Genomic DNA, 25,936 nt, shown 5'->3' with positions numbered 1-25,936 from the left:
ATGAATATTATTAATAGCATTATGATTGAGGTTTTCCTGTGGCTCATGAGTGCCGGTATTTCTACAATGTGTTTATGTGTAGTTAAGTCACGCATGCCTGTGTGATAAGATTCTCTGGTTTATTTTCATTACAAATCAACTGAGCTAGAGTATGAGTGGAGTTCCCATGCGCTTTCAAAAAAATAGTTCAATGAGAGACTTAGAGTTATCAATATTAACTGAGAAATCTAACACGTCTCGCGCAAAAGAAACATATCAAATCATGTGTATATAAACATAACCCAGTACATTTCGCTTTTATTATGGCATCTTTTTTACCAACATTCTTTAGCTGTCTTTACTAAAATGTGCAAACTCGCATCTTTTGAGACGTTATTTACCGAACCTTTATCTGTTAACTTAAACACTGCCTTCGTGTTTACAACACAGTGACTCAATTGGTCATGACTCATGGCGTATTTACAATTATTGCACGACTGTTGCCAGGAACGTACAATTATTGAAGCCATTTCACAACACATTTTGATAATATATGAGTCACTTTATATAGAATTGTCTGTTAAGTAAGAACAACCACTTTTTTGCGCGGTTAGCTTCTACTTATTACTCCATGCAATAGAGTTACTAAATTGTCGCGTCGAACGAGTTCCTATTGTGACGTCAACACCTTGTTTCGCACCAGTCTCATTTGCGCGGTTTTCAGAGTTTTCATTCCACCAAAATCAATGTTTAGATGGCAATAACTCGAGAAATAAAAATCCAATTTCAGTTTTGATTTAGAACTTACTAACTCATTTCAAACAAAGATTCTAAAAATCTAAATTCCAATTTTATGACATGGGCACTTTAAACCAGACGGTTCATTGCCACTGAAACAATTAGAAATGACCCCTGCGAGACCTATGATCAGATATTGCTTGGGATATGTCATATGATTCGGTTGCATGATCCTAAAGCAAATGTTTTGGACCTGACCAGCAGTTTCTAGACGAACAACGTAATACTGTCTTCAACTTAAGACAAACGAACGAAACTGATAGGCGCCGATTAATTTGTTTACCCTTATTATATCCTAATCTTCCAAGACAGCTGCTTCTCTGGAAGTTAATGCACAAATTAATTTTCCTCTTTACCTTACTCCTATACGTTGCCTAGCGACACGTGTTAGTGTTGTTATTTCTTCCGGACAAATAGATTAGGTCAATTAGAATATAATGCCTCGTTTGACACAATATACTGATATTAAGCTCCATGAGCGGCAAATATCGGCATAAATTGTGGACAAAACGGCTTACTTCGGACAACAAACATTCGGTTTCCCAATGGAATGGCTTTTCTACCCAACATAACCCCGAACCAATCGACGCAGAATGCGACGAAAACGGACAAGAGGCGAGAGGACGACAAGAAGTCTGGTTACAGGGTTAGCTTGGCTAATATTTATGGTACGTCCGAACAAAGCTATTCTAATGTTGTTTCAAGTTGCCCGAGCGACGACAACGGTAGCAACACGGGAAAACGCGAAAGGGTAAGTCCGTATTGAATGTGTGGGCAGTGTGGCGAATGTACGCGTTCTACACGCTTTAACTGGCTGTGTTGGGTATTAGGTTCCTGTTATGATCGCATTAACTGGTCATTAAGAATAGCGACATCCTCGTTAAACACACAACAGTATCCGAATGACTTGAAAATGAAACCAAAACAGGTGCTACGGATTCCGTCTTGTTTCGTACCAAAAATCGGCAATGCCGCTGACCGTTTTTTCCTTGTTTTGACTCCTGTTCAAACGAGGGATGTGGAGCTTCTTGCATGTCGACCAAGGCAGGTCTCCATTGGCAAAATTAATGCGACTCTCGAAATAAGTTGAGCTATATTCGTAATTCGACGGATTTAAAAACCTGTCTTGCGAGATTGCCGATTAATGAGCTGTTTCTGCCGCAAACAGCGTGGAAGGATATTTCATATTTATAATTATATCAGGGCAAAGAGGTCAAATTCTCAGTATGTCTAACTCTCGTATGACTATCATTTGACTTTTTGCGCCGTAGCCAGCATGACTTGTATAGTTGGTGTGTGGAGTCGAAAATTTTCGAATAAAAAATATCCGAGTGATTTCTTTCGCAAATTTGATATGTAGAAAAACGAGGTGCCATATAGGCCCTTGTCCGAAATACATATTCAATGATAAACTTTAGGTCCTGTTACACGGTGCAATTTTTCTCGCTCACCCGCCTCGCCTGCTTCGCCTCCCTGCTGTTTAAGTTTAAGTTTTCGCCCCCTGCCATTTATTGGAGGAAATGCCTATTGGTAAGAGAAAACAGCAGGCATTAAGACGAAATTCTCCTCTCAAACATGAAGGTTTTTTAGCGCGTGTGGCTCGATCCATATAGCATGCAGTAGCAAGAATGTTACACACATTTTTATTCATTCCGGCACTAAACAGAGTATTAAACAGAGGGTTTACAAAACATGCGCAATTGAAATTCATGTCTTAACAACCGTAGCGGCTTTACCTGCCGCTCGATCGAAAAATTCAGCCTTCGTGGAAACCCACTTCAGTATCAGTGATTCCGGTTTTGGCGGCTTTTTCGCAAAACGATTGTTCCATTATTGACTGAGGCTCGTTTTAAAACCTTTTTTTAATTAATCCCAATGCAATCCTATACAAGAAAAGAGTATTTGCCCCCCCCCTTGTCCTTGGTGGTAAAAGGTGAGTGGGGTAGCTGCCCATAGTGCTGCCCATTTCCTGGGTCCCTGAATTAATATCTTCTAATTTCTTCGACTATCATTCCCCGCTGGACATTACCGATCAGATTGTTCTCACATGCTCATGCCGTTGTATTTTTTTGTTCAACTGACAGTTGCCACGTCTAGTAGCAGCGCCAGGTACTATTACCAGTAAACGCGAGCAAGTCTGTAACAAGGAAGAAAGCGACAACGTTTTGAAGCCACTCAAACTACCGAAGTGCCCAAGTAATGATCTAGTTCGCAGTAAAGCCATGTTTTGGATAGAGCCGCTTGGCCTTTGGGCTCCTCTCAAAAAAGTGAGTTTTCTCCCTTTCTCGGGAATTGAAAATATATTCGATTTCGTTTTTGGGGTTTCCTTTCTAGGTCAGTGTCCCCGTTGCCTAAAGTCCCTAAAAGGAAATATAATATTCCCTACATCATTTCATGTAGTTTTCCGGAACCGATGATTGCATATCACTGGACATCCATGCAAGTCAGGGGCGAGGCGAACGAGTCTGTTCATGGGTGGTGTCTTATGATATATTGCCCAATTTTTGTAATGAAAATGCGTATTCATGGGGACTACAATTTTAGTTAAATATTTAAATGCAGCTTTACTTCCCTGTAGCCTGAGCAATCTAAATAAAAAGACTTTAAGTGACATAATGTAATCTAAATGGAATGGGTGTAAGCCGTGCAGTTGGTTAGCAGTTGAGGGTAGTTCACGTGATACCACTGTGGTTCCGTGGTGCCAAGTAAAAAATTTTTAAAGTCTTTGGAAACAATCTATTTTGAGTACGAATATACCTCGAATATTCAGAAAAAACAGTACGTGTTGGATATTTGGCTACTGATTTGACGCGGTATTCTTCCGACCCAAAACGATTCAATTTGACCAAATTCTCATCTCTGTGAATCGTTGTTATAAATGTCACATCCGTATACCTCCTCGGTCGCCACCCTCCATGCATGTTCTATTTAAACTAAGCCTCAGTACACCACTATATACAGGTGCTTTTTCGCTTACTCCCTACTTTCTCTGTTTATCAAGAGCATAGTCTTACTAGTACTTCTTATCCTATCAAGGGAAGAAGACTGTACGAAAAGTTTTCAAGAAGGATTGATCTATTGTGCAAAGACCCGGACTATTTTTTGGTTAGTAGTATTCAGTTTTTTCAGAGTTTCGGAGGATTTAGTTTATTGTAACGTTTGACGACTCGGAAAAGCTCTGGCTTCCTGGCATCACCGCAGTATACTTGTACCGATTCTGCTACTTTTACTAGTACTTCTACTAATTTAACTTCTACTATCTATACTGCATGTTTCCAAACTCACAAAACGTGCGTATAGTGTACGTATGAAATAATCAATGATATATCATTGCATATTATCACTGCACAAAATCTCTTTTATCTGTTCAAAAATCTTATTTATTACTGCACAAATTGGTTATCACTGACACTGCACCTTAAAATAATCCCCGCGTGATGTTATCACCACTCATTGCAAATCGTTGATTAGTTGATATATAATAAATGTTTGTAAACATCTGCGTTATCGTTAATGGATTGTTTTCCGATAATGTAGATGTATATTTATAGCAAAGCTTCACAAAATTGAGGATCTTTTAACGTATATTGTTAAAGATGGAATAAAGCATGTGTACTGCGCATCCGTTCTGCTCATAACAATGGAAACTCCGGTTCAATTAAAAAATTATCCAACTTTCGAATCTTTTGCAATTTTTTGAATATAAACTCCAAAGTTCAGATACATTTAGAAGCAAAGCGCGAACCAAAATGTTGTTAAATATTTAAACAGCACAAATAGAATTATATTGCATGCATGCACTTCAAAGACAAAGTGTGAACGAAACGCTTTTTTTCAATATGGACTTTACATAATAGTGATAATTACACTTTCAAATTTCGGACTTAGAACGTAGAAGTCCGTAAATAGATTGTTATTCTATTCATTGCAAATCATGCAGTGTATAAAATCGTATTCGATTAAGGCTATACTATTACCTTTACTTAGCGTAATGGCGGAAAAAAGGCCTATATATATAGCATTCAGGTTTATGCATATAGAACTTATGTAAGTGCTATCTTTGAAGGCAATACTTTTCTACTGTCACTTAGATAAGTCGAGTCATATATATATAGTTTTGCTTAAGTTGATATTTAAGAGAAAAAATATAGTGAAAAATACGGTACCTTTGACTGTTTCTTTGCATGTACACCCTATAGGATCCGTGTCCACATATCCCAAGATGCGATCATTCCCGTTCGTGGTCCGCGGTGAGATTGGAGCGGCAGAGATACCGTGAATTGAGGGAAATGAGGAACAAAGAGGTAAGCTGATGGAACGAAAGACGACAACAGCTTAGGTACAACAGTCCTTATCGGGAACAGAAAATTGGTGACGGACATCTGACAAGAATCTGCAATATAATAAACGTATGAGGCCAACAGGTCAGAGGCAAAAAAAAACGTCCGGACGTTTCCAGCTAAGAAGACACTTTAGGTCGAAACGTCAAGAAGTTTCAGTTTTGTCTATTTTAGCCAGTTGTTATACCACATTTGATAAGAAGTTATCCACGCTGCTACTTGTTTATATTGGAACGTAAACTGAATTTATATTGTCTTGACTGTCACATTTTTTATACTTCGAAAAACGGGAATGAATATATATGCATTGTTGTGCTGCGCCACACAACTATAGTTGCCGCTGAACAACCTGCAAAAAATCGATGAAGTTTATGAATTTTTTTAAGCTGTCGGCAATCATATTCCTTGAATGCAAGCGTAGCATAACTTTCTCAGTTCAATCGTGTTTTCATCGACCGCGAGAACTTATCTTCATGCATGTCTTATTATTTCGATCGTATTCCAGCCTACAGCATGCAACACCGCAGTTATGTTTATGAAGTTTTAACCCTAAAATCTGATCACTGATTCACAATTATGCATTTCTGTATTAGCGATACGAGAAAGAGAAAACTATTGAGTAACTTTTCAATTTTCAATTTCTCTTCTGAATACGCACTCTGCAATTTTTTGAGGGCTCATCATTTGATCATACACATCTGACAGGTGTGAAATGGCCATTTTGAGGCTTCAAGTATACACAAAGTTATTAATTCAAACCGGATTCGTTTTGCGGTATGCAAAATCGAATCTTCATATCTTTTGTGCAAGACATATTTTGTTTAGTATGAGAGTATTTTTATATCTCTTTTCTCACCAAGTTTGAAACGAAGTATCTAGAATTGCGGCGTCTTAATTGTAATTGAGAAGTCTTACGAATTTCCGCGATGTCGCCCACAGCAATCCAGTTTCTATTCCTGTAGCAGGTGCATGCAATAATCACATGCGCACACTGCTATTTTCTGAAATATAATATTTTATACCGACTAGTTGTTGGAAAAGACGTTCGAGAGATATCAGAACATGCAGGAACTGTGGTTTGAACAAATGAACAACCGAAGCGGCGCACTGCATTCTACGCCATCTCACATGCGTTTGCAGAACTTCAGAAAATCTACAGGCAAGTGCGAAACATTGTTAGCACAATGTATATTGTCAAGAAGTCGTCTTAGGTCTCGAACGCATTTTTAACTTTAAATAATATACTGAAATGCCTCATTATCTTGCCTTTGAGTCATCTTGATTATCAATGATACTAATTTAACCACAATGCAACGCGCGTTGTATATAATTAGTAAAAAATGTCGTCTCTTAATTTGACTTGTGTTCGAATAGGCACGAAAACATTAAGATACTGTGAAACTGTGTTGTAGGTGTTCGGTTAGTTTGCAACACAGTTTGGTAACACAGTAGGTGTTCGGTTAGTTTGCGTCTGAACTAAATTCATGGAAAAAAATATCTCAAAGGCCCCAATTCAGTGTTATGATGTGTCTTCTTGGTATTGTGGTTTCGGTTTAAACTACCAAAAAAATCTTCTTAATCCTGGGGTACAGCATTGGGCACGATTCTTACGTATGGATTCTATGACTTGCAACGCAAAATATTAAATTAAAAAGATTCAAACTGTGCTTTTAGGAAGGATTTTGGCGCCTTTGGACCAAACCAGGAGACTCGAAAGACTGCAAGAAAGACAAAGGGAATGGGAGGAGGCCTGGGACAAATTAGCTAGCGAAAGGCGGGAAAGAACAACCCAGAAAAAAAGCCCTGAAAATTTACTTCCACAGATCATAGTTACCGAGTACGAATTTGTGTGGGCTTCACATGACGAACATGGCGAGGAATCGTGTGCCATGTACTTGGAGGAAAGCTATCAAGTCATATGCAGGCAAATTCTGAACATTTTTCCGCGAAAAAACTTTTCAAGAACACCGACCATTTCCAATAAAATAGAAGTTGAAAATAGAAAGCTTTCAAGGGGATTAGATAATACGGAAAATGAATATCGGTGTTTTAATCCCTCGGAAGATGTATTCGGGGATATTGACTCTGGGATTCATGTTCCTACCGCCACAATAGATATGGACGAACCGTATTCTTCTAGATCAGACCATTCGAATTATACGACAGACGATTTTAACCCCGCAGATGAAGTAGATTCTTCCGAGGGTGGTGGGGGAAAGATAGGGAGTAAGACTACCCATAATTCCTCCTCAACGATATGCAGTATTTCAGGGGCAAGCCTTGATACAGTGGGTCATGACCGTACAGTTGTGGATATAGCGCAAGCTTTTGGAATCAAACACGCCGATAACACAGGTAGTGCGAATATTAAGTCCCATCTGGTTCAAGCGAACTAATAGTAGGTGTGGCACTTGGGTGACTAAAATTTTCATATCAGTGAGTTTTTGCTCGCGCACTCCATCTACGAAAGTCCTCCTAGAATAGTCATCTTACCCTTACACTGTTCTGTTTACACCACAATATATCAATATATAATACGAATTGAAAAAATCATACAATTGCACGGCAAGACACAGAAGAGCTCAGCTTTTAGCCCGTTTTCCACTACGCGAATTTATTCGAATTTATTTATTTATTTTGTGAAACCGGTGATGTGATTGGTTTGCGAAAATATTTTCCGCGAAAAAGTAGAATCGTTTCCTACTTTTTATATGTTCGCGCGAATAAATTCGCCTAGTGGAAACGGGCTTTATTCTCGCTTGGCACTACAACCTATAATCTATAATCTATATGCTCCACAGCGGGGACAAAAATTAATGTCACTTTACACACATTTGTATATTTGCATTAACGCGAACGATCTTTTGCATATAAGTTCAATTGATGAGTCAACTAGTGCCAGCTCCTTTGGGCGTATCTTGTGGAAAGATCCCGGATCCACAAATGACAGCATCGTCATCACTTGACACCTATCATACCGCTGACCAAGCAAGGCTGCATAACGAGAAACAAGGTGGGTGCTTGAAAAATTGTTAGACGAACAGGAATAAAAAGGATTCTTTGTCGGATCATAAGAATTTTTGGTCTTATTCAAAAAGAAAGAAGAGAAGAGGAGAGGGCATTGACTTGAAATTTGAATTGAGAAGATCCTGAAATTGAATAGATCTTATTGTATGTAGTCAGTCTATTTCAAAAAACAAATCGTTTCAAAAAGTATCAAAACGGACAAATATTAGTTATTTAGTCTCTACAGTAAACCCGACAGATCATTCTCCTTTAGTATAAATTTTGCAAAGTATATTTTATCCATTTTCAGATATAAACGGTGGAGCATGGTTTCCAAGGGGACGTGACACCACTCCATATCTTCAAGTAGACCTGGGTCAGGTGACTACGGTACAACAAGTTGCGTCACAGGGAAACCCGGCCTCCGCCGTGAAAAACGAGCGGCACAAACGCTGGGTGACTAAATTTAGCTTGGAATTTAGCGAAGACGGAAAACATTGGACGGAGCATAAAGAATCTGGCAAACTAAAGGTACTCTGTAAGAAACAATTTAAACCTTAGCATACATGGCAAACAAATGATTCAAGCTTCAACTTGGAAGCATTGCTTGGAATCTTGTTACTTCATTCTCAACAAATATTGCTTAAAAGGCATACGGGTACGAAGCATGGTTATACGAGCCGGAGCCGGAGCCGCAGCTTCCAACTCTCAGATACGGTGTACCGACCATTTCTCGGGCAAAATATTTCGGAGTGTTTTGGGCACAAACATGAGATTGTATTCTATATTCGATGAAACATAATTTGCCATGGCCATGCATGGTCAAGTATTTTTATATAATTTTATCACCGATGGGATTAAAAAAGCTTTTATCTTTTATCACTGATGGGATTAAAAAAGCTTCGCTGTCAGCTGCGATCTGATAAAGAAAGATTCATTGTGAAAATTTGGATGACAAAGAAAATCTTTGAGGATAATTGTCCCCCATGGCCACGCGCGCGGACCACGAGTGTTGGGCTACCTATGCTATAACATGCCAATTTAACATATCTTCTTATTTTACTGTTTTTCGAAGACAGCACGTTTTTCGCTTTGTTTTTCTTTGAAAACATTAATATTATTAAAACCAACGGTTTACCCAGCTACGTTCAGGAAGCATGACTTAGCATTCTAAAAAAACAAATCAAAGAGAAATTTGCTTTATTTACTTTTGTAAATCTTGACTAGAAAACTTTCATATTTGCCGAAATTATACCTTTGTTATATATTTTTTACGTTAAAAAAAAACATCGCAAAATGAACGATTTTTGACAGTTTCTTTTTGCTTTCCTTTCAGGTTTTCACAGGAAATTGTGACTCGGATTCAGTTGTTCTCAACAGCTTAGACAATGCTGTGCAAACGCGATTTGTTCGATTTCGACCGACAGAATGGCATACTGGTGTTGCTATGAGGGTCGAAGTTTTTGGTTCGAGTCCTCTCACAGGTAGGAAAAACGGAAAATACTCAATTGCATTGACCAATAGAACTTAAGAAAGCCGAACCAATCAAAAAGTGAGGCAATGTTTTTTATCCAATTAGAGACAGTCTAAACGAGGCACGCGTTTCTCATCCTTTCAAAAACTGTAATTACCTAAATATTTTTCATCTGATTTCGTTTGTTTTGCCAGACATTGTTGAAAAGACAGAAGCTGGGACGCCTGAAGACAAACTAGAGTGTTCGCTTTCCGTCGACGAAAGCCTGAAACACGAAGACATTGCAGGAAACCAAAAAGCCGAAATGGTCTTTTGCGACGTCGTTGTTAGTTCGGAAACGGGTGAATTTGGTATGCTTTGATTTATTATTTATTTTATTTATTTATTCAATGCCTGTATTTGCAAATTTTAAATACAAAATCTTTCAGTACTATTCACATAAGGTGGCGTAATATATATTTTGTGGCACATAATAATTTCATAGTATTTTCAACCACTTAAATTTTGTAAAAAATGTGCACTAACATTTACCATAGACAATCCAAAAGACATCAATAGACAATCCATAGACAATGTCTTCTGGATTGTCTATGCATATACCAATACCAAGTCTTGGTATACTTGTATACTTTCGTATACTTTTAGCTTCAGAAAATATTTTGACAATTTTTGTCAATGTTTGTTGATCATGATCCAGTGTCAAATGTCATAAGTCCATGCAATGCTAGCCTGAATTGCAGACGCGAAAGAAACCAAAAAATGTCGCTCTGTGTCGGAATCCTTAACCTTAGTATCCTCGCGCATGTCCCTTCGCAGTACTCTGTGCCTGAGTCTGGGTAAGAAGGGCTGTGTCTATAGATTGAATACTTCAAAGCCTTATAGACTATTAGAAATAGCCATTAATCTATAGCAAAAACATTGACTTGATCATAGTGATCATAGATCGAAGGAGTCGATCCAGCAGACTACAGATCTCATGCGAGTACTCCTAATCGCATCTTTCACCCGTGTTTCCATCTACTTGGTTCACATAGTAAAATAAATAAATCGTCTTTTCAATACAGGCCTGTCCGTTGATGAACACGCATTAACACCGGAAAATCTTCATTCACCCCTGCCGTTGCTGGTATCCCCCATGCACTGAACAGAATGTCGTCGTTATCACAGACTCTGTACAGCCTCAAATGTGCCATCAAAATGTAAGTTACTTTTGTGGAAAGTTCATCTAATTTCATTAAACATTCTTCAGGAGTAAGAACGGAAATGGAGAAGATAAGATGGTTGTTGCTAAATTTGACCTCAACAGTGACATAAAAGAAGTAATTATAACCATAAGAAGTTAGATCAGTTAAATTAAGCTAGAAAATCAAACCATTTAATTTAGCTACCCCTACGAGCTACTGTTGATTGTGCCAGCGAAGTTGGGTCATCATCATCTGACATGTCCAAAGAAACAAAGAGTCAGTGTAGCGAAGACAACATCAGCGACCGCAGCAAATCTGAAGAAATATTATCAAACCAAACGACAGAACCCGATGGTCAGCAAATCAATGTCGATGAAAATGGTAATGGATGTGATTTAGGCTTCGTTTTGCCGCACTTCGACCGCACTTAAATCTTTTCAGTGTTTTGTTACTGTTTATACTGTTCTATTTGGTTCTGAAAACTAGACTTTCGAGCTAGCTCATGCATGCACCGTTGGTACACTAAATTTGCCATTCGAAATGGTCGCAACTGGCCTCAACGTGTGTGCTCTTTCTAGTTTTAAAATAGCCTGATTACCCCATAAACATGCAGCAACATTTAACAATTTATTTTCGCCTTTTCTGTAGAAATTCAATTTAGAAAAGTTATAATAGTACAATCATTTTTTATAAGTAAGCGAGTGATTTTGGCCAACCAGATATTGGTGGTGATCTTGTCGATTTTCGCATATCCACTTTGTCTAATCGTTTATGATCTTTTTCAAATACCCAGAACCTCTACAACCTCCAACTTCTCAACCTGAAGATATCACTGCGCTTCAAGACCCTCACCCTCCACCGCCCCCCAGGCCTTCCCCGACAATCTCTCCCCTGGAGAGCTGGGCACAAGCGCTTGAACGTGCGCGCTCCAACGGGAACATTCGACGGGAATTACAACGGGAAAAATTGGCCGAAGAACGAAGACAGAAACTGGCGAAGCTTCGATCCAAGAATAGTTATAGAAACGGAGAAAAATTAGTTGTTACTGAAGACCGAGATGAATTAGGTATGTATACCACTGGGATTGCCCATGTCATTCATGCTTTGTCATTCAAAGCGGAGGGCTAATCCTAGCTATATTGTTTAATATACTAAAATTTACTGCATTTTTTATGAAAGCCCTTAGTGCAAGTCACCTATATTGTTTTTTCTTTGAGAAAAAATATTGCATTTGTGTAGGGTGTGAAAAGAAAATGTTAAAAATGCATATTTTGCTTTACTGAAAACATTCGGTCGGGTATACAGCAGAGTTTGTAGCATAACTAACAAGTAATCTATTTTAAACCGGAGTACTGAATTGAATGTAATATGAATAACCATGGTATGAATTATGTTTCTGTTTATTTAGGAGATTTCTTAGACAAATACTGTATCGTAAGGCAGTCGGAATCGATCATCTATAAAAATGTCTTTGAAAAGGTGCGAAGCTTCATAAAGTTTCTATCATGCATGCATGACTGCTTTCGAAGTCATATGTCTTTGATGACGTTTGTCGTTTGTTTTTTTTCAGTTTGACGAAGATAAAGATGGGTTTTTATGGCCCGAAGAAGTGTTAGAAGCTCTGGAGAATGTCAACTCAAAACTTTTGACTGACTCGCATCTGAGCTACGTATTTCGGGTAAGTCGTAGCAGGGCACTAAAATGACAAAGCCCTTTTTTTGGCGAAGTGAATATTTTTTCATCTATTTCTTTTAGTGTACATATTGTGTTGCTCGAATACACTATCTCTACTTGGTTGCTCACGCACCAAGAAATATTTCGCATTTCGCTGAAAAATTTTGCCCGTGCAATCAGCGCTTGATGATATATAGATAGAGTTTCAGGTAGTTTCTATTCAACTTTTTGATCCTGTTATATGTGTTCGATTGCTTCGACGATAGTGTATGTAGCTATCCCAAGAAAGTAAACCATTTAGAATGAAGCTTTTTTCATTTGAATTCAAATGCCCTATTTGCTATTGGCGTGCTATTACTGCTATACCATGCATGCACGGGTGCGTCACGTTAAAAAATGGGACCGAAGCATATGGTAATTAGGCCTAGTTCATACGTCGTATTTTAGTCGCGTCGAATGCAATTCAAACAATAGATAATGAGATAATAATAAGGCTGAATGAGGTTTTACCATCTCATTATCTATTGTTTGAATTGCATTCGACGCCACCAAAATGCGAAGTATGAACTAGGCCTTAGACATTTATGCAAATTTAAACAAAATCTCGTTTCGGGACGGCCTGTGAGGATGCAACACGAAGATGCTGGCAGGTACGACCAAGATTTAAGGAAGTAATTGAACGAGATTTGCCACAATATCGTGTATCTATGTTTCAAATCGAATGCCTCATGAACTGCGCTCACAAAGGTACATCACATTTCAAAACTAAGCGTGCAACATGAAGAGGCAAAACAAAAAAGCTGAATACCGATTGACAACTTACCACATGCAAACTCTGCCGGCGACATGGTTTCTTCAAACTTCGCTCTCATGCTTTGCAGATCTCCTTCTAAAGTGAAATAGATGAAAAACACTAGTTACCTTTATCTCCCCCCTTTAACATATAAAATCAAATGTAAAATTAAACAATAACACAGCTCTCGGCCGTATATACGTGCGCTTATAACGACTGTCTTAAATTTAAGTATAACAAAATGCGATCAAACAAACGCTAAACAAATTACCTCCACACTTGATTAGAGCAATATTCCCTCGAAAACCTTTTAATTTGGAACAGGCCTTCCATAATATTTAGCCACTAACTTCGACATCAAGAAAGACATCCTATACCCGAGGAATCGTGACAATCGTCATCCCGACTTGAGCACAATTTGCCTGCTCATTAGAACATACACATGTAACCTCTTCAAAATTGCCGCGCCGGTCTGAACTTTGATTGGCCCGTTCAAACCAATCAGAATCAAACGGGTCAACAGCTTGTTGCGTTTGAGTAATTTAAAGTATCTCAAATACAATCGAAACGATATACATACATACCTGCATTGCATTATTTTCAAAAGAAAAAAATTGAATGTGCTTGTAAAAGATGCATAGTTGTAAACAACGCCATGCAAGCGATCTACTGACCTGAAAACTACTGGATCACGCACTGGTACATGCATATTTAAAACGTGATGAAATCACCCAGATCCACCTAGCTGGCTCGCAGCTTTCGCCGGCAGTCCGGCGTACCCCTGGAGTCTCCTAAATTTTGGACCCGCATTTATATGATCAAGCAAATTCATTGTCTTCAAGTTTTTCGTGTTATTGATGGAGGCGGCATTAAATGTGCGTGGTTTTCTTTCTTTAAAGGTCTTGGAACAGTGTGATTGTCATGCAGATATTGGAATTGGGTTTCGCCTATTCTCTGTGATTGCCGCTTTGTCCCAGCGAGTCGCCTCACTCAAGTAAGTCAACACTGGACATCGATACTCAAAATGGGCAAGCCCTGATCTGAAAATAAAAACAGGATTGTGCATCATGTAACTTAGGCGCCTATGTCATAGTATATAAATCAGGCCAAGTTCGAATCCCAAATTTTATTTAATCTTTTGATAAGAATTTAGGATTCATTAATTTTTTTCTAAATATGCTTGTACTGAAACTGACGATAGCCTGACATCAAACATGGCCTCATTGTGGAGTAAATTATAAGGCAGCAACATTTGAAGCAAATTTATTTTTAGCCAGAATTGATAAGGGGGCATATTCATATATTTATGTTCACCGACTGTAAAAAAATCGCAAATACATGAACCCCCTCCCCGCACTTAACGAGCCGGCGACGCCACTGATCGACGCCACTAATACCCTCAAATTCAGCAAGGTGCAAGTCCAGGGAATGACAATTTTTACATGTCGTTACTGTGACTGTGTTGTTATTATTTAGTGATAAAATGAAGAAATTAATTGCCAAATGTGATTTCAAGACTTTAGACTGCACCTTAGACAGAGTCAAGGTAGGTTAATCTCACCCTAATCCAACTGGAGGACAGACAATTATTTGGGCACCATTATTTTTAAAACAAGCCAGTAGGGTGCACCATCCCCAATACCGCCATATGCTGGCGGAATCATAACATAAACAAAAGACCAAGAAGTGGTTAAAAAGCCAGGCCAGTCAAAATCGATTTAGGCCCGTTTCAGACGTCGAACTTTTCACGTGCCAAACCTAATTTGATGAGCTAAAGTCTTTGTTTAAGTTCATTTGTATTCGATTCGGCACATGAAAAGCGCGACGTCTGAAACAGGACTTACACATTTCATTGTAATTTTGCCTTATTGCCCTTAGCTCCCCGCCATAACACTTTTCCCATTCCATTTTTTCTCTTCTTTTCAGATGTTATTTGAATGCTATGTGAACAAAGAAACGATGAGTATCTCCCGGACTGACCTTTGGATAGGATTGGCCGCCGGCGGCTTGAGGTCAGCAGAGGCGACGATCGACGATTATTTCTCGGAAAAAAACCGTTTCGATTTCCTAGACTTTTTAACGTATCTTCCGCTGTTTCAGGAAATTCACGGATACGTGGTGGAAAACCCCCTCACTTTGTTTTAGAAGTGTACTGTTTATTTATAAACATACGAAATATTTATTGATGTGAGAATCCTAAATTATAGCTCTTATCTTACATACTTTTAACAGCTGGTAAAAACACCAAATAATACACTACACAACAAGTAGTAGGTGATTGACTTCCTTTAAGTAGGATCACGGCACAAGATTTTACATGCGTCTCCCGTGCCCTTACACGTTTGCTAACGGCGAAATTCGGTCAATGGTGCAATCGGGCTCTTATCGCGCTTATAAGAAAAACAGGTCAGATTTACGACGACCCAACCACGTCGGCAGAGCACCGCGAACAATACGAAACTGCCAGATATAATTTGGCCGCCATATTTGAAAGCAAATTGACGCAAGATGCTATACCCAGGTCACTTGTAAACTGATCACTTTATGAAATAATATCTGATTTGGTGATACTCCGCCGGAGAAAAAAATCGTCGCCATTTCCCTGTGTGAACATATCTGCTTCCACAGAGACGTACGCTCATGGCCAGAGTATTGCATCCAGCATGGGCTAAAAAATTCTCCACACAACGTATTTACAAACAAAGCACGCTGTAATTTCAATTATTTTCCACAAACCTCTTCCACCAGCAAAGCAATTGTCACCTGTATGCATTGTCTTCCAATTTTCACAATCTTACAATATATATTAGTACACGTTTATAGTTAAAGTACCGCTATAGACTGTCTCTATGGGGAGTGTGGAACAGGATCATTGTAGGGTAAACATGGATACCGGGGCATATCACAGGCTCTTTCGCAACGTCAAAGGTCCCGCTATGTTGGTATTTGATGTTCGACGGAATATGCTCGAACCTCGCCATAACAAATGCTACAAAATATCAATAATTTTATCGAGTGAAAAACATCTTCTAAAATTATTTGACTTCAGCTTGTGAAAGGTTCACCAGATATATGTTCACTTACATGTTTTCTAAGGGTGCCCCAACAATCTGTCCAGCCATCAAATGTCGGTAGTTTGCTAGTTCCTTCAAATCTGGCGCAGAATTATGCAAATTATTTTACATGAAAATATGGAACGTTTTAATAAGCACTCGCATTTCCTATTTAAGGCCTGTTACACTCTTTCGGTGCGACTTTCGTTTTTTGATAGATCCGAACGATAATAGTTATGAATGTTTTTGGGCATGCATTCCCTTATCTATACATTCAATACTTATCCCCTCATCTTCATCTATCAAAAGATAATTAGCACATGAAGTGCCGTGAAGTTGAGAACGCATTGCCAGGAATAGTTTCGGTGAACTTGGTAATAAGGATATCGGTTGTATGACATTGTATAAACTTCATTTTCTGTTATCGGCTCTACAAGGGAATCCAGGGCGCTTTCCTTTAAGCGGCCAAAATGGCCAAACCTGTCATATATTTTGAATTGAAATAGATTGTGTCGTTAAGAATATAGCGGTGAAACTGCCTTTTTATATAGCGCTAGGCAGATAATAACGACATTCTTGAATGAAGAGTTCCTAAATTTTCAAAAACACCAGTAATCTGTCTGTACTGAAATACAACAAGACCGGTTTGACCGTTTTTTCCGTATCAAGGAAAGCGCCTCAAGGTTCTGGGGAACTGAGTTTGAAGTGAGTTAAGAGCCTGGCGCTAAAGCGCTGGAGGGTAATCCCCACCATACTTTTTAGATCGCTTATGAAATTGACTAATTTACCTGCATTTGTTAACAGCCATAAGATTTGCCACCAGGACAAATGGATATGTCATGGAACTAACAATGATCTAGTGAAAATAATATATCTATAGGTATCTCGCACATACAAAACAGAAATAAGCAAACAGAATCCAAAAGTTTGAACATTCGCTCACATGAGAGGCTTGCTGTGTGTAGACTTTAAGATCTTTGAAATCACCAATCTAAAAAGGCATTGATTTGCAATGATTTAGTTCGAAATCTGTTTCCTCGAGAGGGCAGGAGGCACGGGCGACCAATCTTTTGAGAAATCATGCATGTATGACGTTGAAATCCGGGCGGAAAATTAGGGGCTGAACATTGCGAAATCTCTATTTTCTCCAGCAGGGATGGTACACGACGTCCCTATAAATTTGCCTCCTCACCCGTGGCAAGTGGCGTAGATGAGGTGCAGATGCAAGGGTTGTGACCCTCGCCCCTGCTTTCTCTTCTCGAAAGTTGTTGTAAAACTATCTCCTGTTGTATGGCACACACATTTTCATATTCAAGTGTTGAAATTTTCCTTTAGGACTCGTACGTCGTACGAATTGCTGTTATCCATGCGGGTATAGATTACCTAGATTACTATTTCCGAGCAATATTGTTTTTGCATTACCTCAGAGCTAACGGCTCTATTGACGCAATATGTCAACCCACGGAAAATCCACAATGTGACAAGATCTCCAATTAGATGAGGAAGAAGACCACTAGACAAGAAACATCAATAATCAAAAGAATGCATCTTATTATTCGCAGTATTTTATTTGTTCGAGACATATTGGAAAATATTGAAAAGATCAATATTCGGACATAGAGAATGTGTCTCAAAATATGTGATTGGTTCATAATACTATAAAAATTTTGTCAAATTCGCTGGAATTGGAAAATACCAATACACACCCATCTTATTCTACGTTTTAATAACCGTTCCTGTTTACTTACGCAAATAAACCAGATATGCCTTCCTCGCTGTATATCTCACGAACTGACTGAATTATACCACTAGATGGAAGAAATTTTTAAAATTGTAATAATTTACAACTAAGATACGTTTCGTTCAGTGAACCAATAAGCGATAGATTCCATGCGACAACGTTTTTAGTCAAACAATCCTATCGTTATATATGCAAAATTTAACTATAGAAAGCTAGATAGCACGACTCTTGCAGCAAAATTGAAGCCAACTATTTGAATAGATGCCTGGCATATTTTGCTCGTCTCCACTTGCTATTTAAACGCTTGAAAAACACCGATAAATTTCATCATTTGAATAGTTTAAAAATGTAGTGATTAGTGTATATTTAATTTATGTTTAGGTTTCTTTAAAAAAAATTATTGAATTATTTTATGATAGTATACTTACACAGCAATCACAGCTTTAAATTTTAAATATAGCGGAATATATTAAAGAGATGCACTATCTATTGCAGATATAAAACATCAATACCAGGAGCGGGTTATATCAAGCCCGTTTAGTTTAAACGGTAGTTAAATTCAAAATAGAAAGAAAGTCTATCGTTTTATTCAAGAAGCCATCTAAATGTTTTTAACCTTAATACAACGATACTGTTTACAACTACATATTCAGTGCATAATATTCAAGTTGACTGATTTGAGGGAGATGTAAGAGTGTTATTTAATTTTGACTTATCCACCGTTTAAGCTAAACTGGCTTGATACAACCGGCCCCAGGGCGCTTATATATATAAGAAGAAAATCGCCAATATTGCGCACATACGTGTATTTTGTTTCTTTCCCTACGAATTGGGCAATCATTCGTATCGACACAACTGAAAAGAATATCAGTTAAATATATTAAATATATTTAACAATTTCTCGGGATTAGAATTAAAATAGTAAGGTTGATCTCGGAATGAAAATTAGATTAGGATCTTCGCTCGGATAAGGCAAGGGATTAGAAGAAAGGTTGGGGAAAGATTGTGGCTAATGTGAGCGTTAGAAATAATTTGGGTGTTTTAGGATTTTCTTCTGCCAAGAAAAATAGTATACGGTACCTTGGAAGGGATAAGTGACGATTGTTGAGGTTGCACGGGATATTGATTGATAACAGGTCTAAAGAGAAGGGAGAGAAATTATCAGGACAAAGTTGGGACTGTCACGTGCTTCATAGCGGGTTTTTTTTGCTTCAATTGGGCAAAGATGAGGTGATAATATTATTATGGTCAAGTTTATAAGTTTATCTCACGCTGATATTTGATATTTCTGTCAATCATCGCTCAAAAAGTTTGTCGAAATAGAAATCCATTTTGCTGTAGCTATTTACCCAATTATATATTTTGGTTTCTTTATGAAACCAGTAGAAATTTTGGGATTATGTTTAGATATAAAACCATAGTTCTGAATAAATTTGAAACCGAAATAGAGTATATTTGAGTTGCTTCAACCGTTTTTATTTGACAACTAGTCCCAATCCATTCCCGCCATTTCGGATCATCTGGTTGACACTTGACAGTGGTGAAAAAGTACAAGAAAAAGTAAAGAATGCACAATATTTAAATAATCACCTCCTTCGCAAATTCTACAATGTCCATATCAGATTTTGACGTCTAAATGAAGACAGATGTGCGGTAATGAGTGCTAGGGGTCGGGTGAATAAAACTTACAACTACGAACCTTTTATTTTTTTATACACTCCATGAAACTTTTTTTTTCATAATATGTTCGCAAAACAATCAAAACCTTATATCATCACGAAACAATACGAAAATTTTAAACATTTAAAGCAAACCCGGAAAGCATAATAAAATATGTTTACTACATAATCTAAAAACAGTGTAGAAATGCAAGAAAATATTCCTTGGGAAGAAAATGACAGTAGTTGAATTGAAGATACTTTTTTTGAATTCATTTTAGTGATAATGGCGTAGACACTTGTATTTATAACAATGATATCCTATAATAAAATACTCCTTCTAACGACAAAATAGCAATAAATTATAAAATAACATAAATTATAAAAGTAACATAAATTATAAAATTCACAATTGATAAAGAAAAAATACCTGGTCCACATCATCATTTTGGTCATTTGAATGAAACATCTACATAAAATCAAGGAATTTTTAACACAATTTTTAATATTTTTCTTAAAACTTGTTAAAAAGTAAAAAAAAACAAAACTTATCATTGATCATATACCTGCAGCATAGAATTGTTTATGGTAGAATTCAAAGTGGCTGCAAAGATTCTAAAAGGTTGAACATAATTCAAGTGACATTAAATTTTGCATGTCCTTACTCTGTCAAGCAGTATTGAGAAGAGGTAAGAGTATAGCACTGTCAACTGGCTTACAGGGCTGTCTACCAATGTCTTCTTTTACCACATTAAAAAGCAATGATGTCAAATGCACCTGCTCCGCTGTGTCACTTTCATTTGAAAATGCCCATGAACTTGAGATTAGTGGGTAATGGGTCAACAACACTTAGAAACAAACTGTTATAACCAACTCTCCTGGTTAAAAATGCTTTTACCTAGGAGTGACTCCACGAAACAAGCCAAGTGTACCATCCCTTTGATATATTATAGAGGCTAAAATTAAAAACGTTCCGCTGTCAAGTTCAAAAACATGAAGTTAGAGATTATGGCGTTTAGGCATGGGCTGTTTATGGGCCCAGGCTGTTTTAATATTAAAAACACAATGGTAGCATTCAGTTATTATGACAGAGAAGAGTAGGACTGAGTGCATGGGGACCAATGAGAGAAATATGCATTTTGACGGAAGACTAAATTCTCATTTCTCTTATCAATAGGTGGACTCTTTTGATACTGTTTTTCATTTATTTTGAAAAGATGTTTACAAAATTATCAATCTCAAAAACTCAATCTCATCCTAAGATTATGACAATTCAACACCATAATTATTCAGATAGGTGCATTATTACATTATTGAATTTTTAACAGATGCTGGGCATTTTTAATGACAGCTGCAATGACCAAAGTTTATTTGAGTGCATTGTTTATTCAAAAGCAGCTTTTGTATAATATTTTTCTTGTCTTGTGTTCGGTTGAGGGCAACTTTTATCTAAAAATGGCCTTTATTTGAATAACTATGATTTGCAGGTTTGCACCTGCTAATTATGCAGGCTTGCACCTGCCATTCTATCAGTGTTTTCACTCAGCTTTCTGAGAAACTTGGCAAAGAAAATTTGCAGTCAAATTATATTCTATAAATAAAACTCTCAAAATCCTGGCAATATTCTCATTTGATTCTCAAGTAGCCTGATCATAGGGGCAAATCTATCTATAAGATGTGATGCAAACATTGCACTAAAATGTATTTAACAGCATTAGCAATTTTTTATTTTTTGACTAGGCAACCTTTATTTTAAATAGTATCTTGATTGCTTTATGAAGGTCTATATATATTCTCCAAGTGATCTTCAACACTACACTTATGATCCACCAAGGTCATCCAAACAAAATTATAAGCCTCAGGACTTCCATGGGATCGACAATAATTAGTCAAGGCATGAGAAAGAATTGTTGTATAAATTTATCAGCAAAGAGGGCACGTTTAATTTTAAAAGGATAATCTGGAAGGGGTACGTTTTCATTCAAGTGAAGATTGGTTTGATATAGTTCCCTGCTTTGGTATGAATATGTACGTTTTTTAACTCCCAGAACTTTCTTAATGACTTCAATATTCTGCTCAACTCACCATAAGTAAAAAGACCAGGCAATTTATACATTTGTTTTCCAAACAAATTCTTGTATGGGGTTGGCTCAACAGGTTCAAACCCAATCTAGGAAAATAAAGCACTAGTATTTTCATTGATATACAATGAAATGCAATGCCGCAAGAAAAGAAAAACTGTCCGGATTTTCTTCATGGAAATGATGGAATGCGCCCCCTGGACAAGCCTAAAGTTATACTCGAGTCTGAATTGACTTCCGGTGTACAAAATCGTTTCATAGGAATACAGTTCATATTGAAGATAGAAACAAAACCAAAATGTGTAAAATAAAGTCCCTTGCTGCACACAAATGAAGTCGTTTCGGGTTCCAACGTTGAGATCGAAACGAATTCAAAAATTGCAACTGTACCACATGTTTATAGATGAATACAGTACAGAAGTACACACTTCAAGATGTAAATTTTACATACAAAAACCAAGCAATGCACACATTTAAATACCTGAATCATCACTTTAGTCATTTGTATTGGATGCGTTACTGCTGTCATCGAAGCAGACAGAAAAATCGATGCATAATTTGCTCTCCTAATATCGTCTTGACTTTTAGAGGTCGCCATGTTGAACTTTGAAATCGAAAGGAAGAACCGGATTTCGGCTTTGCAGGTTATTTACTGAATTAAGAACCCCCGGGATTTTTGATTATAGGAAATTAGACCTCTTAGAGTCTAAGGGCGCTTTCCTTTATGCGGAAAAAACGGCCAGACCGGTCCTGTTGTATTTCGGTACAAACAGATTAGCGTTTCAAGAACTCTGCATTCAAGTATATCGTTATTTACATCTGACTAGCACGGGAAATGCAGTTTCACCGCTATATTCTTAACAAAATACTCGATTTCAATTTAAAATATGACCGGTCTGCCTATTTTGGCTGCTTAATTAATGGAAAGCGCCCCTAGAATTCTTTTTTTCGGTCCTTAGACCTTTATATTCCAACCATTCCAACGGTAAGTGGTGAGTGGTCTAATATTGATATTTATTATCACTCTCTACTAGACTACCACTGGTACCAGTATTGATTAGAGCATATTGCAAAATTATGTTATTATTGTTATTTGATATTTTTACCGGAATTATAATAAACTAGCTAACTACTTGACTACTTCTTAATTAATTTCAAACTTAGTGATTGACGTTTCCAGGTAGGCTGCCTGTACTTGTAGTCCTTGTAGACTTAATTTTAATCCGGTTGAAAGTATGAAATTCACAGCCACACCTTTATAGCGACTTACTGGAATACTGCTCATAATAAACGAAATAAAAAGAGGGTAATTAAACAGGCCTAAGCTTTGTGCACACATTACACATAACCTTTTTGAGCGTTTTCGTCTTTTACTGCCAAAACGGTTTTTCACATAACGAAGTTCGTGTGCACAAAGCTTGATGGCCTCTTTCAGACGTCGAACATTTCATGTGCCGAAATTAAACACAGTCTTCAGCTCATTAACATTTAGTTCAGCAGTGTGCTGACATGAAAATTTCGACGTTTGAAACGGGTCTTAAAGCCCTGCAAGGGTGCAAAATTCGCATATTTTGTATATAGCTATTCCTATAGAAATTCCTATAGGAATCTTTGATCAAGGCTAGATACACTCCTGCACACAAGTATTGCCAATGACCCTGTTATCATACATTAGTTACAATAAAAGTCTTTGTCTGTTAGTGTTGCCGAGTTGGCTAGCTTGGCCAACACCTAAATTTCAGGCACAAATCATGGTGGCATATTTCTCTTTAACTTTAATTGATTCATTTCTAATGTACAATTTAATTACTACTTGTAGTCAATGTCGAAATGGCTCTCTTCAATTGCTCATAAGTTAAAAACATGACAATGTTCCACGATCCAAGTCGCATGAAATTTGGTGTAAATCTAAAGTGATAAGCATAACAATGAAGAAAACTAAAAAGAGAGACAACCCTATTAAAACGAGAGTTTACCAGACATGCCAGTAAACTATTTGTATGGCTCACCCTTTATAAAATGCTGTTGGTCCATTGTGTTTCATTGTTTCAACAGCACAGTGCAAGGCGCTCTTGTACTGTCCTGGTGCGGAATTCATAAATCTTGTCTTTACCACATCAACTGGAGAAGCTATCACTGTAGCTGCGAACCCTGCTCCAAATGCTGAAACTAAATGCAATGGTATATTATCGTGCAAGAGGCGTCTTGCAAGGAAAAAACTTTTGATAATATCATACACAACAACTTCTGAAACATTGACTAGACTCAATCGTGCAATATTGGCAAATGAGCCCTTCCATAAGCCCTTGACTCCTTCTTGAACATATATTGTATGATATGCATTGAAAGCACCAGAATAACGAGCATTCTTTACTCCGCTAGCTTGCATGCGTATCTTGACAACATCTGTACACTGAAACAAGCAGACAGCAAAGGTGCCAGTGGTTATACTTGCTGCAATTTTGGTTAAAACTTTAGGGTGGCTACCACTGCCATCATCACCATACAGTTCCTTCACCCGGTCATACAAGCCAATTCTGATACTAGCAAAGGCAAGCTGACGATGGATCGCAGGCACCAACCCACTATAAAGACTTCTGACTCCCTCCTCTCGAGCTATTGTGAACAAAGTGCCAATGAGTCCCCTATACTTTTTGACATGTAAGGCACCATCTTTTGCCATTTGAGTAATTGCACTTTCCCCTTGAATCTAGATCAAAGGCAGCAATAGGGCATTGCCATCACATACATTTGAAAAAAAGCTTTTCCAAGATTGCTTGTATGAAATTTCAACCTTCATGGAACCTAGTACTGATAAAATATTGCGATGGCAGTACAGAAGTCCAAACAATCTCAGCTATACTAAAAATTCTGACATTAAAAAAACATGCAAATACGGCTCAGCACTTAGCATTAAAATATTTGCATTCTTTAATTTCAGTGTAACATCAAAATCATCTCTAGGAAAGACAAATAGGTTGAATTGGTATTTGTTACGAGAAGTAGAAAGTCCTTGATTTGCAAAAAGAATGAAACACTATATCTGCAACTATAAAACATATATGCAATTACTTCGGTAGAAATTATACTTATTGAACAGTATGAAAATCTAAACAATTTCTAATTAATATTCCCTTATAATACACGTCGGTTAAAAACTCCAGTCTCTTTGGATATCGATATTTTTGTAAATAAAACGAAGAAAACGATTAAAAACAGTTAAATAGCGTGCTATATAAAGCCGTAGGAACTTCTGAAAGAACTTGGCAAAAACGTAGAAATATGTTGTTAATTGGCGTTTGTAAACAAAGTGAAAGATGCATATAAACATCAAACCCAAGCCATGCTAGCCCGAGTGTAATGCTTCCATTGATTTATAACTAATCGTAGGCCGCATATGTTTGCCTCAAATATTAGCTGATTCGTATCCTAACTAGCTAATTACAATATAAAATATATAATTTATTACCTGAAGACGAACTTTCGAGGTATCGATTGGCATCGTTACGATTTCTGCAACCGAGGCTGCCAGCCCAGCACTCACGAATTTTACTCCCGTAGTCGTTTCGAACGGTTTGAAGCTTTCATCGGCAGCAACCACGCCATTTCGAGACGATTTCCCCGTCATTTTGGGTGTATAAAGTTGCACATATAAAATTCTATTACTACAAAGACTGATAATTTGCGACAATTCGCCTGGCGCATCTCGCTTCCGGCGACACGTAGCATGGAATAACCAATAAGAACGCGGGATTGTTTTGCCCAGAAGAGTTGTTTTTTTTGCAATTAGTCCAAATACTTCTCTTGACTCTGTTCACTGGAGAGATCAATTGAACACTGCAAAGTAGCTCAATAAACTGCCAATTACGAATTCTTTGAATTCATATAATTACTTATTTGCATTCTAATTCACATTATGTGGTTATTCTAATTCATAACACCGAGGTTTTAGAATTCCGAGCACTTGTGCATGATACCATCAGCATTGAATTTCAGAATTTGCCATTGTTTGTTTTTGTACCCCCTGCAAATAGTGTGTGGCGTCGCTAAAAAAGGTTCAGCGATGGTTCAACAAATCCAGCCATTGTTATTTTGTAAGTTCAGTATACGATAAATTGCATTCACCTTTCACGGGCGTAAATTATCATTATATTA

General features: G+C 37.5%; 3 protein-coding genes across 3 annotated transcripts; 1 reads left to right on the top strand and 2 right to left on the bottom strand.

Annotated features, from left to right (window-relative positions):
* Positions 1-1,221: 1,221 nt before the first annotated feature.
* Positions 1,222-15,502, top strand: LOC114520825. Its single transcript, XM_028541158.1, has 19 exons — positions 1,222-1,528; positions 2,862-3,044; positions 3,814-3,882; positions 4,977-5,081; positions 6,147-6,276; positions 6,792-7,472; positions 7,993-8,130; positions 8,434-8,654; positions 9,460-9,607; positions 9,792-9,947; positions 10,134-10,212; positions 10,847-10,916; positions 10,982-11,162; positions 11,575-11,847; positions 12,190-12,260; positions 12,352-12,459; positions 14,148-14,242; positions 14,725-14,794; positions 15,175-15,502. Exons 1-19 carry the CDS (start codon positions 1,328-1,330, stop codon positions 15,391-15,393), a joined length of 3,198 nt encoding a protein of 1,065 aa, XP_028396959.1. The 5' UTR covers positions 1,222-1,327; the 3' UTR covers positions 15,394-15,502.
* A 438-nt stretch (positions 15,503-15,940) lies between these two features.
* Positions 15,941-22,413, bottom strand: LOC114520880 (mitochondrial carrier homolog 2-like). Its single transcript, XM_028541223.1, has 14 exons — positions 22,263-22,413; positions 21,786-21,870; positions 20,599-20,656; positions 20,267-20,315; positions 20,131-20,169; positions 19,633-19,674; positions 19,123-19,180; positions 18,846-18,897; positions 18,050-18,109; positions 17,724-17,814; positions 17,245-17,292; positions 17,090-17,157; positions 16,333-16,402; positions 15,941-16,237 (listed from the first exon to the last, which is right to left on the bottom strand). Exons 1-14 carry the CDS (start codon positions 22,377-22,379, stop codon positions 16,151-16,153), a joined length of 924 nt encoding a protein of 307 aa, XP_028397024.1. The 5' UTR covers positions 22,380-22,413; the 3' UTR covers positions 15,941-16,150.
* A 421-nt stretch (positions 22,414-22,834) lies between these two features.
* Positions 22,835-25,597, bottom strand: LOC114520977 (mitochondrial uncoupling protein 3-like). Its single transcript, XM_028541353.1, has 3 exons — positions 25,251-25,597; positions 23,791-24,491; positions 22,835-23,689 (listed from the first exon to the last, which is right to left on the bottom strand). The coding sequence occupies exons 1-3, from the start codon at positions 25,407-25,409 to the stop codon at positions 23,584-23,586; spliced, it is 966 nt and encodes a 321-aa protein (XP_028397154.1). The 5' UTR covers positions 25,410-25,597; the 3' UTR covers positions 22,835-23,583.
* Between the last annotated feature and the right edge of the window lie 339 nt (positions 25,598-25,936).

The sequence above is a fragment of the Dendronephthya gigantea genome, unplaced genomic scaffold (genome assembly GCF_004324835.1).
Source record: "Dendronephthya gigantea isolate DGI-Jeju-01 unplaced genomic scaffold, DenGig_1.0 000018F, whole genome shotgun sequence".
Classification (NCBI taxonomy): Eukaryota; Metazoa; Cnidaria; class Anthozoa; order Malacalcyonacea; family Nephtheidae; genus Dendronephthya; species Dendronephthya gigantea.
Note: the sequence above shows the minus strand (reverse complement) of the source record. Positions and strands in the feature narration are given on the sequence as shown.

Coding starts and splice junctions, on each gene's coding strand:
- LOC114520825 (XM_028541158.1), top strand. CDS start 1,328: ATGGCTTTTCTACCCAACATAACCCCGAACCAATCGACGCAGAATGCG. Junction 6,277..6,791: donor GAACTTCAGAAAATCTACAG/GCAAGTGCGAAA, acceptor CTGTGCTTTTAG/GAAGGATTTTGGCGCCTTTG. Junction 9,948..10,133: donor TTCGGAAACGGGTGAATTTG/GTATGCTTTGAT, acceptor CATTTACCATAG/ACAATCCAAAAGACATCAAT.
- LOC114520880 (XM_028541223.1), bottom strand. CDS start 22,379: ATGGCGACCTCTAAAAGTCAAGACGATATTAGGAGAGCAAATTATGCA. Junction 20,316..20,598: donor TTTCGTGGAGTCACTCCTAG/GTAAAAGCATTT, acceptor TCAACCTTTTAG/AATCTTTGCAGCCACTTTGA. Junction 16,403..17,089: donor ATGGCTGTTAACAAATGCAG/GTAAATTAGTCA, acceptor ATTCTGCGCCAG/ATTTGAAGGAACTAGCAAAC.
- LOC114520977 (XM_028541353.1), bottom strand. CDS start 25,409: ATGACGGGGAAATCGTCTCGAAATGGCGTGGTTGCTGCCGATGAAAGC. Junction 24,492..25,250: donor CCTCGAAAGTTCGTCTTCAG/GTAATAAATTAT, acceptor CCTTTGATCTAG/ATTCAAGGGGAAAGTGCAAT. Junction 23,690..23,790: donor CCAACAGCATTTTATAAAGG/GTGAGCCATACA, acceptor TTATCACTTTAG/ATTTACACCAAATTTCATGC.